We start from the raw sequence: 15,530 nt of genomic DNA, 5'->3' as shown, positions 1-15,530 counted from the left end.
CAATACAAGATGTAAGCATAGAGACGCAATAACATGTTTTTTTTATTTGAAACAATACCAATATTGATAGTCTGTATTTGGTATGTTTATTTCTTGAAACTGATATGCTAAGCCTTTTCATTTGATGTCGTTGGACAAATGACCTATTTTGATTTTTGTTTTACATTACATTGGGTTGAAGACAGAACGGACACCTGTCTTTGTGCCTATCGTTGTTCTACTGTCTTAATATTGTTAAAAACAATATTACAATTATAACACAACTTCTGAAGAGTTTGAGACTAAATAAAACTCTCACAGAACAATTTATGGACTTACGGTTGGGATTTAGCGTACATAGATTCAGGAGACACAAGCTATGGAGTATACCACGCAAAACTAGTTCATATACAATATCTGTTACAGCTGGAGCAAATGTATTGCTACAATGAGTAATACGCTGAAGACTTGTCAAAGTGATACAATCCTATTTTAAAAATAACCTAAAAGATATATACAGTTAATTCAATATCAAAGATCGTTAGCATACATAAACAAACGAAATGTTTATATAGAAGATGTCAAATATAGTGGATGTAGTTTTGTCTGCATATAAGAGATCTTCGTAATTATTAAATAAAAGATATTGAAATAAGTTTATTTTGAAGGATTATTAGATAAAATGTCATGAAGTTTCAGATAATGCCGGAGATTTTTCAATATGTACACGTATTACATTGGTTGCAATAAATTACATTTATTTCCCAGTTAAATAAAAACCGATAATTTCACATGTGAAACAAACGTGGTTATTTCATTCTCTGACGTCAAACAACAATAGGCGTTGTCAAGACGTTGATAACGACGGATCAAAACAAATTGTGAATGCATAAAAAAAAAACATATTTTCTTACATGTTTTACATTAATTTTGTTTAAAAAGCCATTTGCAAATGTTACAAAAAAAAATTAATTAAAGAATTCAAATATCGAAAAATATTCAACTCGTGACCGAACAGATCTAGAGATCGCGCATTCGTGAATAGATGAGTTGTTCGGTCAATCGTTGAATATTTTTCTCTATTTGAATGCTTCGACTAGTTATTCTATAAATCTTACATTCATCGTTTTATGTTATGCTTTTTTTTGCAGTTTTTATCGTACCGACCACAACTTCTGCCACCACTACAGTTGTGACTACCAGTGAGTATTATACATTTTATACCGGCTATATTTACCTTTAATCTCTGGGACGTGTAATTTCAATTGGAATAGCTCATGCTAAATTTACAGAAATGTTGTAAAGGTCTCAAAACTTATTACATGGTCCTTATCTTTGACTAGACTAAACTTTGTTGTTATTTTGGTGTCCAAATATGGAGGTGAACAAAAACAAATGTCAGTTACTACGAACACAATACGTGTAGGTCGTACAAAGGTTAAATTGATAAACTTTCAGAATATGTTAATCTAGGTTTATGTGTACTCATAGTACTAGTTCCTTAAAAACATTGAATCAAATGTCATGTTATAATTTTTCTTTGATACCTTTATCGTATGTTAGTTATTCTATCTAAAAAGGGGCAAAATATACCAAAGGGACAGTCAAACTCGTAGATCAAAATAAATTGACAACGTCACGGTTAAAATTGAAAAAGACAAACAGTCAAATAATAGTACACAAGACGCAACATAGAAAACTAAAGACTAAGCAACACGATTCCCACCAAAAGCTTGCGGTGATCTCACCAATTCGAAATTTCGAATTAGTTCTAGCATAACTTTTGATTTTTTAACCCTTTATACCACCATTTCCTATGCGAATTTTTTTTTTTTTAATTTGAACGACAAAATTATTTATTATTTCCTCCTGTGGCGTTTACATTTTCTGACGTCAAACACGCGAAGCAACGAATGAGGTTTTTAAATTTGATAGTTGCTTTTTGTGGTTTTTTGTTAAATATTTGTTTGTTTTGAAATTTGACACAGTGATGACTGCTGTACCCATATTTTAACCATTTTTCCTATTATAGATATAGGAAGATGTGGTGTGAGTGCCAATGAGACAACTCTCCATCCAAATAACAATTTAAAAATTAAACCATTATAGGTTAAAGTACGGCCTTCAATATATGTCTGTTTTGTTCATGCATCTTTGTTAATATAATAGAATTTGATGCGACTGTCATAAAGTGAGAGGTTCAGCGCAATAAAGATAATTCAACATTTTCTACATTTTTGAAAATGGATGTAACAAGTCAGAAATATGACAGTTAAAGTCTATTCGTTTGATGTGTGTTTCATTTGATTTTGCCATTTGATAAGGGAATTTCCGTTTGGAATTTTCATCGGTGTTCAGTATTTTTGTGATTTTACTTTTTTCAGAAGATTGATATATATTTCAAATGAGTTATGCTTATTCATTCAATAATATTGTAAAAACAGGTTAGGATTAAAAACTATCAAATTTATTAAAAATGGTGTACATAAATCTATGAACAAAAAAACAAAATCGGGGCAACAAACCAAAACCGAGGAAAATACATTAAATATAAGAGGAGGATAACAACACAACCATTAAATGTAACACACACAGAAACGGCCTAAGCACCAGACAAAATCCTATGAGAATAACAAATATAAGATCAAAACCAAATACATGAATTTGGGATAGATAAGTACTGTGACACGTCTTATAGTAATGTGAATTCACATTAAAAAAAAATAAACGAAAACAAACGTCACAACGGAACACAACGTTAAAATGTAACACACACAGAAACCAACTATAATACAACAATGGCCATATTCCTGACTTGGTACAAGACATTTTCAAAGGAAGCAATGGTGGGTTGAACCTGGTTTTGTGGCATGCCAAACCTCCCTCTTTTATGGCCATGTGAAATATAACATTAAAATTACAACACAACATTATAGGAATACACACAAATAAAGAGAACACAATTGGCAAAGAAACACACGTATAATATTATAGCTAACAAAAGGCAACAAGTTTAAAATTTAAATACGCCAGAAGTGCATGTTGTCCACACAAGACTAACTAATGACGCCCAGATACAAAGGTTTGAAAGCCGAAACAAGTACAAAGTTGAACAGTATCGAGGACCAAAAGTTCAAAAGAGTTGCGTCAAAAACGACCAGGGTTTTCTGTTAGGTACCAGAACATCCCTATTATTCAGAATAATTTATACTTTTGCAAACAGTAAATTTTATAAAATTACTATACAAAAGGTATACATGATAAAACTGAAGTATTATTAAAGTAATAACAGGAAACAACCGAAATACATTACATAACCCGACAAAATGCAACACAAAAAATAGACACATCCGAATATGTTAAACCTCACCACCAAGTGACGTCATATTTGAAATTGTAAAAACCTGACCAAAAAAATAAATAAAAATGGCGTCACATTTCGATTTGTAAAACTTATCATCAAAAAATGAAAAATGACATTACATTTGAATGAATAAGATATAATTAGGATTGATTTAAGATTACATTTGAACTAAATACTGATATTACATTTAATAACAATGCACATTTCAATACTTATTAATAGCAAACTAAGGTAGTAATTAACTATATTATATAGCTATGTCCGGTTTGTTATGACATAACGCACCGATAATAATAGCTCCCATTCACCAGACCGAACACACTTTTAATTTGCAAGCTAGATGGAATAGTGTTTAAACATTTTCTTTGCTGAACGTATATATAATTGTATGGAATTTTTCTCAATAAATATATATGCAACTAGTCAATCGACATCTCAATGTTAACTAGTATACAGTACCAGCTTTAATTTTAACTTAACAAGCATGTTGTAATTTAATATTATTTTGTTTTCACACTAGGTCCACACGTTGACAGTAAGTATACTATAGTAGAAGTATCATTAAAATGGAATATTCGTCCGAAATAAATGTGGTCTGGACTTTTAATTGCATTGCATTCAATGCGACAACACATCTGATTGTTTAAAGATTGACCGATATTCTATAATAACACAAACATTCGCCATACAGCTGTTGTCTGTTCTATTTTCGGGTTATTGTCTCTTTGACATATTTCCCATTTTCATTCTCAATTTTAATAAATTTGGCTATAAGTTTCAGTTAATTACTCTGACTCTGAGTTCAATATTTGAAATGGTTCAGAGAAGTTGTTGCTTCATAACCCAACCGTAACAGAACTGTTTGTCCACTTGTAGGATTCAAAAGTTATGATAACGTTTTCATTTTGTTCAAGTTTTTAATAGTGTGCATACAACTAAATAACATCATTAAATGTTTTATTAAATGTTTGATTTTTTTGTGTGCAACAATTCCAACCTAGGCATGTGTACATGAATGTTGCATTGTTCAAGTATGGTCTAATATGTATATCAATAATATATACATTTCTCTTTTCTTTTGTCAATTTATAGTTAGTGAATTGTATAACAGTGGAAGATACTTATAAAATTTAGAGCTGATAAAATTATTTAACTATGACTTCAATGTTATTGTGAAAAATAGGAATAGTTTGTTTCACAAATTACCTTACTTAAAATATACGTCTTCTCTTTAGTCTGTGCATTTGGGCCATGTGTTCGTGGAGTGTGTTTACCAAATAAAGATGATTACTTTTGCTACTGTCCCAGTGGATATGCAGGCAAACATTGTGAACAAGGTAAACATTTTATTATATATATACAAAAATGTTGAAAGTATTTGAAGCCGATTCTTTAGAGCATCTCTAGGTTTATCGTTATAATGAACTTTTTAATTACAACTTATAAGGGATTTGCAACTAAATGTCTATACAAGCTTTTTTTAACTGAGAAATAATGTCAAGAGCAAGTAACGTCAGTGCCAAAAACAAGACATTTTTAATGGAATATGTAAAATATATGGCTTTTCAGACGTTTGCGAGTTTCATCACGTTATACATAAAACAATTAAATCTCGCTTGTTAACGGTGGTTAACGGGATTCGAAAATCAGATCAATCGTCTTAGGTCAGAAAATAGACGTTTGATGAAATTGGCAAAATGCAAGATGCGAAATTACGTAATTGTACAGTAACACTTTGAAATATAATAACATTAGAAAAGCTCCTACCTGCGAAATTACAGTCAAATGTCTTATATTAATTTTAATTTAAAACAAAAGAAAATAAACTGAAAATGTGTTTTAGCTTTTCAACTTGCAATTTATTAACAATAATTTAACCGGGGTAATTATTCACTTATAGAAATTATTCACCTAACTAAAAGAAATGATGTTTTAATGAAATGCATCTCATAGAAAAACAAAGGATATGGGGTATGCATCTATGACACAAAATAAGTACCAACAGGAATTAGAACCAATAAAAGGTGGTGGCACACATATGATAAGTTATCATACGGATTTTTTGTGTTATTAAAATTTTCTGTTACAAAATATTAGAAATCATTATAAATAAAGGAATGTATCTCCCTCGTGCAAAGCTCTGATTCCTTTCACGGATTTGGCTATACTTTTTGGACCTTTTGGAATATAGCTCTTCATGTTTTATATTAGCTTTGGATTTCAAATATTTTGGCCACGAGCATCACTGAAGAGACATGTATTGTCGACATGCGCATCTGGTGCAAGAAAATTTGTACCTTTAATTTTATTATCATCAAAAATAGATAAACTATAGCTATAAAAATACAGGAGAGCATACATTGCACGTGAAAACCTTTCGACGGCCTTCACACACCATAGCGTTTGACGAAATTACCATTGTTTAACATTCTACAGTAAAATTCATTAATTCAGCGGTCCTACGCACAAGTAATAATTTTAACAGAATAAAACATGTGTATGCTTTGCTGTTGATCAACATTACAAATAACAGTTTTGGGGAAAGCTTTATTAAATTTCAATCATTTTATTTTCACTCACTTGTAGAATTAGAAGGTAAGTAAAATGCAAAGAATATATTCATTTAGAATTCACCATTCGTCATTTAAATAAGATATTTGATACTTTTACATTACGAAAATTTAAAATCTTAAAAATTGTGAACTACGACAAATAAATCAAAACGGAAAATCCCTAACCAAAATGGCACAATCAAAAGCTCAAACACATCAAACGAATGGCTGGCAAATGTCATTTTCCTGACTTGGTACAAGTAGTTTTTTAATGTGGAAAAATAGAGATATATCTACTTATTTTGTTATAATTCTGTAAATGAATACTCAATACATGAATGCTAGATTCTGCATCACGTAACTGAAAAATGCAGCACGTAACAAAAACGATCAAACTGACAGATAAATACAAACACTGTGTGTTAATCTTATTTTCATCAAACAAAACAAATTGCAGAACAAACCGAGAGACAAGCTTCTCTGTAGATATCATTCTCCAAAATTCAGCAAAATATTAAGCATTTCATCTCATGTAAAGTGATGCGAACATGATGTATTAAGCAAATGGTCTTGTTAGTTATTATTGTCAAACGAACCCGTATATACGGTGATATAGAAAGTACATATACAGTGTCTAATAGTAGAAACAATTAATTGAAAAAGAACAAAGACAAGCATAATATAATTTTGATGCATTTATTTGAAATATCTAAGTATCGTTTTGTACATATAAATTGATGTCATAGCCGTTCATTAATTGTGAGAACGTCTGTGTTTGTGTAAATAATCATTTATACTGTTCGCTGACAAGGGTTTTGCAGTTGAAAAGGTAGTCTTTGGTTTTTAAAAAATTATAAGCCTGGAATCTTTAATGAATTTATTTACGTTTTAAAAAAATGCTATTTTATTTAACTTAAAAATGAAGAAGCTGTTTTTATAAAGTATATTTTATTTAAGGTTGCCATAGCAGTCCGTGTCTGAATAATGGCCATTGTTATGATGATGGTAACATTTACGTATGCATATGCCAAGATGGATTTGAAGGAAACAATTGTGAAAATGGTATGGCTACTAAAGATATCTAAAGATATTCAATGAACACGTGATTTGGTAAAATTGGATGCATAAACAAAAAAAAGAAGAATGTTTACGTTAGTGACAAAACAACAATACGTCATTACTGGTGTACGCAAATAAACAATATAGACGCTAATTTGATAAAAAAAAAAAAAACAAAAAAAAAAAAAAAACATGGTATAATCTTATGCTTATTTTGAAACTCTTATACATGACCCTATAATATTACGAAAATAATCATTCATTTTTTAGATATCTCAATCAGATTGTTTCTTACGTCTACTTTGAACCAAGAACTTACTCTTTTAACTCATCATGAAGAACACAACAGAATTATGAATTGAATTTTGAATCATAATGATAATATTTCAATTGCCTTTAAATATCACACTCCGAACAACTCTTATGTTTAAGGTACTTCAGAATCAGGTACCAGGGAACTATGTTTAACCTGTCAGATATTTGAAAGTTTGAAACCATAATCGTGTGTTCATACCGTTTAAAAAACATATTAAATCACTTTACATATATATATATATATATATATATGTATATATTAACTACATTTATTCACCTCACATTACGCTGTCAAATTGTGATTTTTTACTCGTATTTTGCAACTTAAGTCATAGATTATCGTGAGGTTTTAAACTGAAAATTAAATCTATCATCCTTTTTTTTTTACAGTGACTATTACAGGTATGTTAGGGTTTGAAGTAGTATTCATTGATTTTATCTCAATGTCGCAAATTAACGTTCTCTTTTCTGATCAGCATTGGTTGAAAATAGTCAATACATATAAAATAAAAAAATAAACATTTGAAGTTCGTGAAATATATTTAAGCTGAAAAAATCAATAGCGTATTTTGTGTTGACAAAAACTATATAACTTGTTAAAATAAAGGCAACAGTAGTATTCTGCTGTTAGAAAGTCATAAAACGATCGAAAGAAAACAAATCCGGGTATATTTGAACCGAATATAGTGGTTCTTATTATTTGCATACACGTTTCAAGTCACAATAAATAAGTGCAAATTTGATATCTGATGTGTATTGTATGTGGAATAGCTGGAGTGAGTGCAGTAATTGAACGAAAAACAAGTTTTTTGCATAGTAAAAATGTTTCTGTTATGTTCGTAAAAAATAGCATTGTTATGATTGTAGCTTTTTACTTGGAGAAAATGTAAAAATTGAAATAAAATATCGAACGCTTATAATCGTAATTTCACCTGTCAAAACTAACCAAAGAGGAACGAGTGAAAAACCAACTGTCATATTCCTGATTTGGTATAGGCGAAGAAAATTATAGGTTAAACCTAATTATATCTAGCTAAATTTCCCAGTGGTGTGACATATATTTATAGTTCAGCTATATTAATAAACTAAAATAACCTTCACAGTCTAAAGGAAATAAATTATCACAATAAATAACATTAGCAAATTTCAAATATTTTTTTCAAATATTTATTGCCATATAAACTAAAACATTAAGTTTGTGACATATAAAATAATAAACAATATAACTATAACTAAGAGCTGATTATTCGAATTTATTTTTGATATGTTCAAAATGACATTTTATTAAGAAGAAAAAAATGTATTTGGTTTTTGTTTGTTTGTTTCAGGTCCTACATTTGATCCATTACAATCGTTGACACTTAAGCCAGGACAAACTTTTGGCCCTGACATACCAGCAACTACAGGTAAGTTTTTCATGACATGAGTGTCACAGATGAGTCAAATGAGACGAAACGCGCATCTGGCATATTAAATTATAAGCCTGGTTCCTTTTGATAAGTATTTACACCGTTGGATCGATACCACTGCTGATGGACGTTTTGTCCCCGAGGGTATCACCACCCCAGCCAGTACTTCTGTGTTGAAATGAATATCAATTATATGGTAATTTTTATGAATTTCTTCTTTAAAAAAGTATTATTTTGTTTTATATACTTCGGATTTTCTTATAACAGGCATAGATAACCTTATTCGTATTTGGCACAACCTTTTGGGTCATAAATGCTCTTCAACTTTAGACTTGTTTGGTTGTTTGGCTTTTTAACTATTTTGATCAGAGCGTCACTGATGGGTCTTATGTAGACGAAACGCGCGTCTGGCATATTAAGTTATAAGCCTGGTACATTTGATAACTATTTAGGAGATTTTTTATGTTTCATGTGAAGTTAACTCGGCTAATCAAACCATTGAAAATATGACTTTTTAATTTTATAAAATGTTTCTCCTACTTCTACAAAATATCATGCCGATAATGATGCCTTATTGTACGAGATTTGTAAATACACAATCTCATTTAATTTATTGAGTACATATATTTGAAATATAGACTTGTGAAGAGGTATGACGTGTATGGTCGAAATGGCAACTATAGCTACAAGGCATCCGTTTCAATATAAGTGAAAGATATTTATTACATGTCTTAGTGATGTCTGGGGTTGAAGTCACAAAACTTTGATCAGTGCTCGGAGTACAAAAATCATGCTCGAAACATGACATCCAGTATTTTAATTGGTTGTTTCTTGAGTTTGAGTACAAAAATTGTGCTCGAAAGTTTTATGACCGCAAGGCCTGGTCTGATGTTCAAATACAAATAATAATTTAATTCCTAGGATTTATTGTTGCTAGAAAAGTGCTCTGATCTGTAATGTTAATAACTGTGTCCTTTTCCCCGAGTTTTAACGGAGTGCGGATTCGCTTGTCTATGTATCCTGTATTCTGTCGAGGCCCCAGATTTCGTTCCTTTTAGGAGTACAGTATAGTGTACAGTACAGTACATATTCCCTCAGTTTGTGATTATAAATTTGCTTTGTACCCTTCCAATCGACTTATGGTATTTGAACATCGGTAAACTGCTGTCGCCGAAAACAATTGAAAGGTTTAGCGTACTGTTCAAATCTGGTTTGTCTATTTTTTTTACGTCGAGTGCATATACCTAGGCAACAATATTACATTATAAATAGGACATTTTTCAAATGAAAATGTTTCAACAGCCTGTCCCCAGTCAGGAGCCACTGGCCTTTGTTAGTCTTGTACGGTTTTTGTTAATTTTAATGAATTTTATAAACTTTGGGTTTAGTATGACGTACATTTTCAATGACCTAGGACACATTTTATTAAGGGGTCCACCACAGGGTGCGGGATTTCTCGCTGCATTGAAGACCAATCTGTTGCCTTTGGCTGTTATCTGTTCTTTGGTCGGGTTGTTTTCTCTTTGACATATTCCCCATTTTCAATCTCAATTTGATATTAATTTTCATATCAGGAATATATTTTATATAAACAAAAAGTAACGTTTAAAAATATTCTAAAACAATAAATGAAAATAGCAACAAGGTCTTGTTTTTCTTCTCCCTTGCTATTTACAGACAAATAAACTATTATCCGTTTTTCTATCGAAAGGTTGTACATATCTTTTAACAATATATAACCCATATTACAGTGTAAATCTGGATATCCCTGTCATGAGTTACTGGACAGCCATGGAATAAAACATCAGCAAACCAATACCAAATGTTAACTTTAAAATTTATAACATTTATTCATTCATAACATGTTATCTTTACTTATTGTAGCTCGCTCTTATGTTGTCTGCAATGAACTTGAACTGATTCTCCTACTTTCATCTGGTAATCGAGTGAATCACACTAATGCTAGAACATGTCCAAATGGAAAATCAGAATCAGAAGCTATCTTATTTAAGCATTGCTCGGCAAAACCATTAAACCAATGGAAAGCTGGTGCTCAGGTAAATTATTTAGTTACATTAATTATAGATAACTTTGATGAAAAGTGTAATTCATCGAAAATAATTGCTAAACAAACCTCAGAGGTAAAAGTATAACTAAGGCCGCGTCTCTAATATTGTCCACTTTAACACCGAATTTAGTGTTTACATTCATTATAAAGTACATTAATTTGTTATCCTTATTTACCTATCTACTGTAGTCTATGTTGTTCGATATACACGATCGTATATTAAAAAAAACATCTTTAAGACAGTATTTTATTTTTTTAATAAGGTTTCTCAGAACTGTAATACCTTGCCAAAATATTCAGCCGTTGCACAGTTTCATCATGGAGTAGCTACACTGAACACTGGAGTGTTCATAAAATGTGACGGAAGCGAGCGCTTTGAGGTAAATATATATTGACTTTTTCTCGATGACACGGACGTTTCATTAAAGTTTCAGTTGTGCTAAATAAACTCCTCATAAATACCAGTCTTTAAATTGTGTACAACATATTGCAGTTTCGTTTATTAAAGACTCGTCAGTGACGCTCGAATTAAAAAGGTAAGATGTCCAAATATATGAGTGAAGTGCAGTGTTCAAAGAATATTGCATTGCGCGATATATTTTAATCCTTTCAAAAAAATAAATTACCTATGCAACGAAAATTATTGTGGAACGAGTTGATGAAGTTATAGTAATATTTTTCAAAATTTTGAATATCGAAAAAGGAAAAAGGAAAAAGTAAACAACTTGTGTCTGGTAAAGATTTAAACAGTGTCAAATTATGTCTTTTATTCTAGTCAATTAAGGAACTATAAAAAGATACGTTGGTTGGTAGAGTCTACCGTTAATTTGTCAATTATAATGGATTTCAACCTTTTTGTATTAATCTTGAAAATAAGTATTGTTGTTAAACTCATTTGTCGCTTCATTTCAATTTAACCATATGTGCTAGCAATTAGTGAATCAATTTTGAAAAAATACACCATCATGGTATAGACACGTATTAATGATGGTATCTTTGTCAATCTATATGAGTCTGTTGTGTTTTGGACAAGATTTTTCTTTCTCATACCTTACATCTCCTTGTATAAAAATATACATGCCTGTTATATGTTAAACAATGTGTATAGATTACTCTATCATGCATTTAATGATAAAGTATGTATATTTGCGGTTTAAGTTAAGTCGAAAAAAATAGATAAAGAGGATATGAAAACTATTTTAAGAATTAACAAAGGTTTTATGTACTCATAATGTTTTTGTCATCTGTACAACCTTCCTTAAATTGCTCAACCATTTTTACTCAATTTAACGGGAAAATAAAAACAACTATCGTACATGTGGGAGGTTGTACAAACAGTTTAATTAATTTAACCGACTCTTGTTTTCGGAAATTGCAATTGCCAAGTCAGGAATATCACAGTCTGTTTTCCGTCTGTTCCATTCGTTGACATAGTGTAACGTATGATTTTTCTCCATTTATTATTTTCCTTGAAGTTCGGTATTTTTGTATAAAAAAAAGAAGCAACAGTTGTATACCGCTGTTCAAAAGTTATAAAACATTTTTTTATATCGTTAAGTATTTTAGACGTGAAAATTGGGCGGTTATCTATTTAGTCATGTAGGCTATATTTAATATGAAAACTCTGACTTATCTTGACTTATATAATAAATTGAATTAGCACGTTTGGAACATCGGTGTACTTATGTTGCCCTTTATTTAGTTGGATCCCGTACATTAAAAAAACCAAACAATTACCGAATTTCAAGGAAAAGTCAAAATTGAAAGACCTTCAACAAATGGCCGAATCTAAAACACATCAAACGAATATTTAACAACCGCCTAATTTCTGACTTGGTACAGGCATTTCCTTATACGTAAAAAAATGTTGGATTAAACCTTAGGTTTATATATAGATTAACCTCTCACTTTTTTGACAGTCGCATAAAATTGAGTGCAAATTTATCTCTTTTAATTGCATTTGATTGGATGAGGTTAAAAAATATAAATAAATAATTTCTATCGAATAATAAATTTGCGTTCAGGTATTGTTGAATGCATAGACAAATATGTTTGTTTATGGTTGTTTGTGAAATTGATTATCATGATTTAAGGTGGTGAGTCTGTTACAAAATATTGAATGTCAATCAGATTTCAAATCAACAATTTAAAATCACTATTTTAATACGATTAGTTTGAGGAAATGGGAAAGCATAAAAACGACCTTATTTCTGTTGGCCATGGTTCCGTTACATCGCAAGTTATAGTAGCAGTGGTAAACATTGTGTGTTCTAATGACGAAATGGTGTATTACAATCATATAACAAACGATCCGCACTATAAGTTCACAAAGGTCAAACTTACTAAAGTCTCCATGGAAGTTCTGCAAAACTTTGATATTGAATGCTTTGATTTTGCTTTGAGTCGTCATGGCGACATAGTATTCTCATCTCGTCCTGGGCATGAATTAAGAATACGAACGCCCACAGACGATGATACACGAACTGTGTACTATGCTCCTCCGATGATAATACTTGCGGTGCACCTAACTAGCGACGACAATCTGATGATTGGTCTTCGGGATAATGGTCCAAAGTATGATCTTACTGAATGTTCAAAGTTACAATTAGCTGTCTTTGATTCTGATTATAACCAAACTCAATCATTTAGTTTAAACATATTTATTTATAGTGGATTGGGAAACAAGTTTTACAACTTATATTAATCCCTTTCCACTTTGCGGGTGCGAGTGCTGCCTTGTAGCGGCATTAGCCTACTCTTTTTCGAAATCTACAAGGGTGTCTTTAACGTGCAAGAGATGTGGCTCTCTCTTAACACGGGCCAGCCATTTATCGTCCCCATCCGACGGACTATCATCGTTTCCTCAAGACCATACTCGCAAATGGTGTCAAGGGAGAGCCGAAAATTGAGTTCCTGAAATTTTCATCCCAAACGGGAATCGAACCAGGAACCTTTGTGTTAGTATTCCGATGCACTAACCACTACACCACGGCTCTCATTTGAATTTGATAAATCGGGAAATAGACTTTTTACTTACCTCGCTCGAATTGCTACAGATTCTGACGGCATGATCTACATCATTGACTGGAAAAATCATAGCCATACTGGAAATATTGTAGGAATAGATAAAACTGGCAATCTTAAATTCAGATACGAGGGTCATCATAGCGTCAACACCGTTTACGATTCATTCAACCCGGAAGGTATGGTCATAAGTCCGAGTAATTACGTCATAATTTCGGACGTTGATAATAGTACTCTGCATGTGTTGAACGCAAATGGTGACGTCATTGGATTACAAAATACAGAACAATTCGGGATAAAGTTCCCATATAGTTTGAGTATCGATTGTATAGGCAACTTATTAATCGGGTGTATATCCAGTTAGCAAATTACATGTGACTAAAATATCAGAATTATTACTGTGATGCTATCTTTCATTTTGGAATAAAATTGTAAAAATCGAGAAAAAAATGCCTCGTACGCACAAAACTTATGTTTATTTTGTTCAATACCAGCTGGTCTATACCGTTGCTGCTGGAATGTTAGAATCATCAGCTAGTAGAAGTTGCCTCGGTGCGGACAGAATTTGAGTTGAACAAAATGTTAGATATCGTGAGATCATTTTGATTAAAGGTTTAATCAATTCACTTCGTCCATAAAATCATGAAACGCTTGAGGTTGTTTTTTTGTGTGGGTGAAATGCGTAAATATTACCGAGATTTCAGTGAAATTTATACAGAACAATATTTTTGTCCATAGTTTTTTTTTTAAATGTATGAATGGCATATATCAATTTTGATTTTATTTCACAGATGTTTACACAGACCTGTGATCAAGATTTTCACATTTCTGGAGTGACCTGGCCGGATTCAGACTCGTTTTACACAGTGGAATGGATATGATTGCTGTTTTTTACAATCGGAATATTAAAATTATAATTATTTATATCACTATTTCGTCTTTTCTTGTATAAAACACTAAATGGTGAAGAATTGTTTCAAGAAACAGTATTTTGTCAAATACAAATTAAAAAAGAAGAATAGAAATAAAACAAAACAAAACAAACAGGAATATAAAATATTTCTTGAAGAACTTCAACATGTTACTTTTGTAAAAGTGCAAATTTTTAAGATATGTTTTTTGATTTTACCATACGTTCCACTCATCATTATGAACATTTCCTTTTCTCTAACGATGCTTCACCGTCTTTTGACGAAAAATACCATACGGAGTTTATAAATAGCCTACAAGTCATTTTACAAAACAATTATATCATACACGTCCTTAAGTTGCAATTGAAATGTTTTGGTAAAGTAAAAAGTTAAATTATAACAAAACAAATAAAAACTGCAAGGAAAATTCTAAATGGAAGTCCCTAAGTAAGAGCTTTATAATAATACTTTACATCCATGATAAATACGTTGTTGTCCCCGCAGACAAAGCCCAAAATAACATCGTTTTTGTCTGTAAAAGTCATTACATTAATTGCTTGATAAACGAATTAGGTAAAGACAATTCACTTGGAAACTTAATATATACCCTCACGACACTTACCAAAGAGGAAATTCTGGATAATCATAGGTCTGTTCTTTGTTCCTTTTGTATTTCAACCAAAGATGAATAACTGGATCTTCCATCACTGTATTGGATACCTAAACTACATAAGTGTCCTTACAAACAATGATATATTGCTGAGTCTTCCAAGTGCTCCACGAAACCCCTTTCTAAATTATTAACATCCATTTTATCAGCAATCAAAGACGGGCTTCAAAGTTATTGTG

General features: G+C 31.2%; 1 protein-coding gene across 1 annotated transcript in view; it reads left to right on the top strand.

Moving 5' to 3' along the window:
- Window positions 1-14,692, top strand: part of LOC134692184 (delta-like protein 4) — a 29,374-nt gene extending 14,682 nt beyond the window's left edge. Inside the window, exons 10-19 of the mRNA XM_063552633.1 lie at window positions 1,131-1,181; window positions 3,864-3,878; window positions 4,579-4,680; window positions 5,930-5,938; window positions 6,853-6,957; window positions 7,660-7,671; window positions 8,598-8,675; window positions 10,563-10,735; window positions 11,010-11,126; window positions 14,562-14,692. Of these exons, the coding sequence (XP_063408703.1) occupies window positions 1,131-1,181; window positions 3,864-3,878; window positions 4,579-4,680; window positions 5,930-5,938; window positions 6,853-6,957; window positions 7,660-7,671; window positions 8,598-8,675; window positions 10,563-10,735; window positions 11,010-11,126; window positions 14,562-14,651 (752 nt within the window). The 3' untranslated portion in view covers window positions 14,652-14,692. The remainder of the gene's footprint in view (window positions 1-1,130; window positions 1,182-3,863; window positions 3,879-4,578; window positions 4,681-5,929; window positions 5,939-6,852; window positions 6,958-7,659; window positions 7,672-8,597; window positions 8,676-10,562; window positions 10,736-11,009; window positions 11,127-14,561) is intronic.
- The last annotated feature ends 838 nt before the right edge of the window (window positions 14,693-15,530 follow it).

The sequence above is a fragment of the Mytilus trossulus genome, chromosome 12, assembly GCF_036588685.1.
Source record: "Mytilus trossulus isolate FHL-02 chromosome 12, PNRI_Mtr1.1.1.hap1, whole genome shotgun sequence".
NCBI classification, from domain to species: Eukaryota; Metazoa; Mollusca; class Bivalvia; order Mytilida; family Mytilidae; genus Mytilus; species Mytilus trossulus.
Note: the sequence above shows the minus strand (reverse complement) of the source record. Positions and strands in the feature narration are given on the sequence as shown.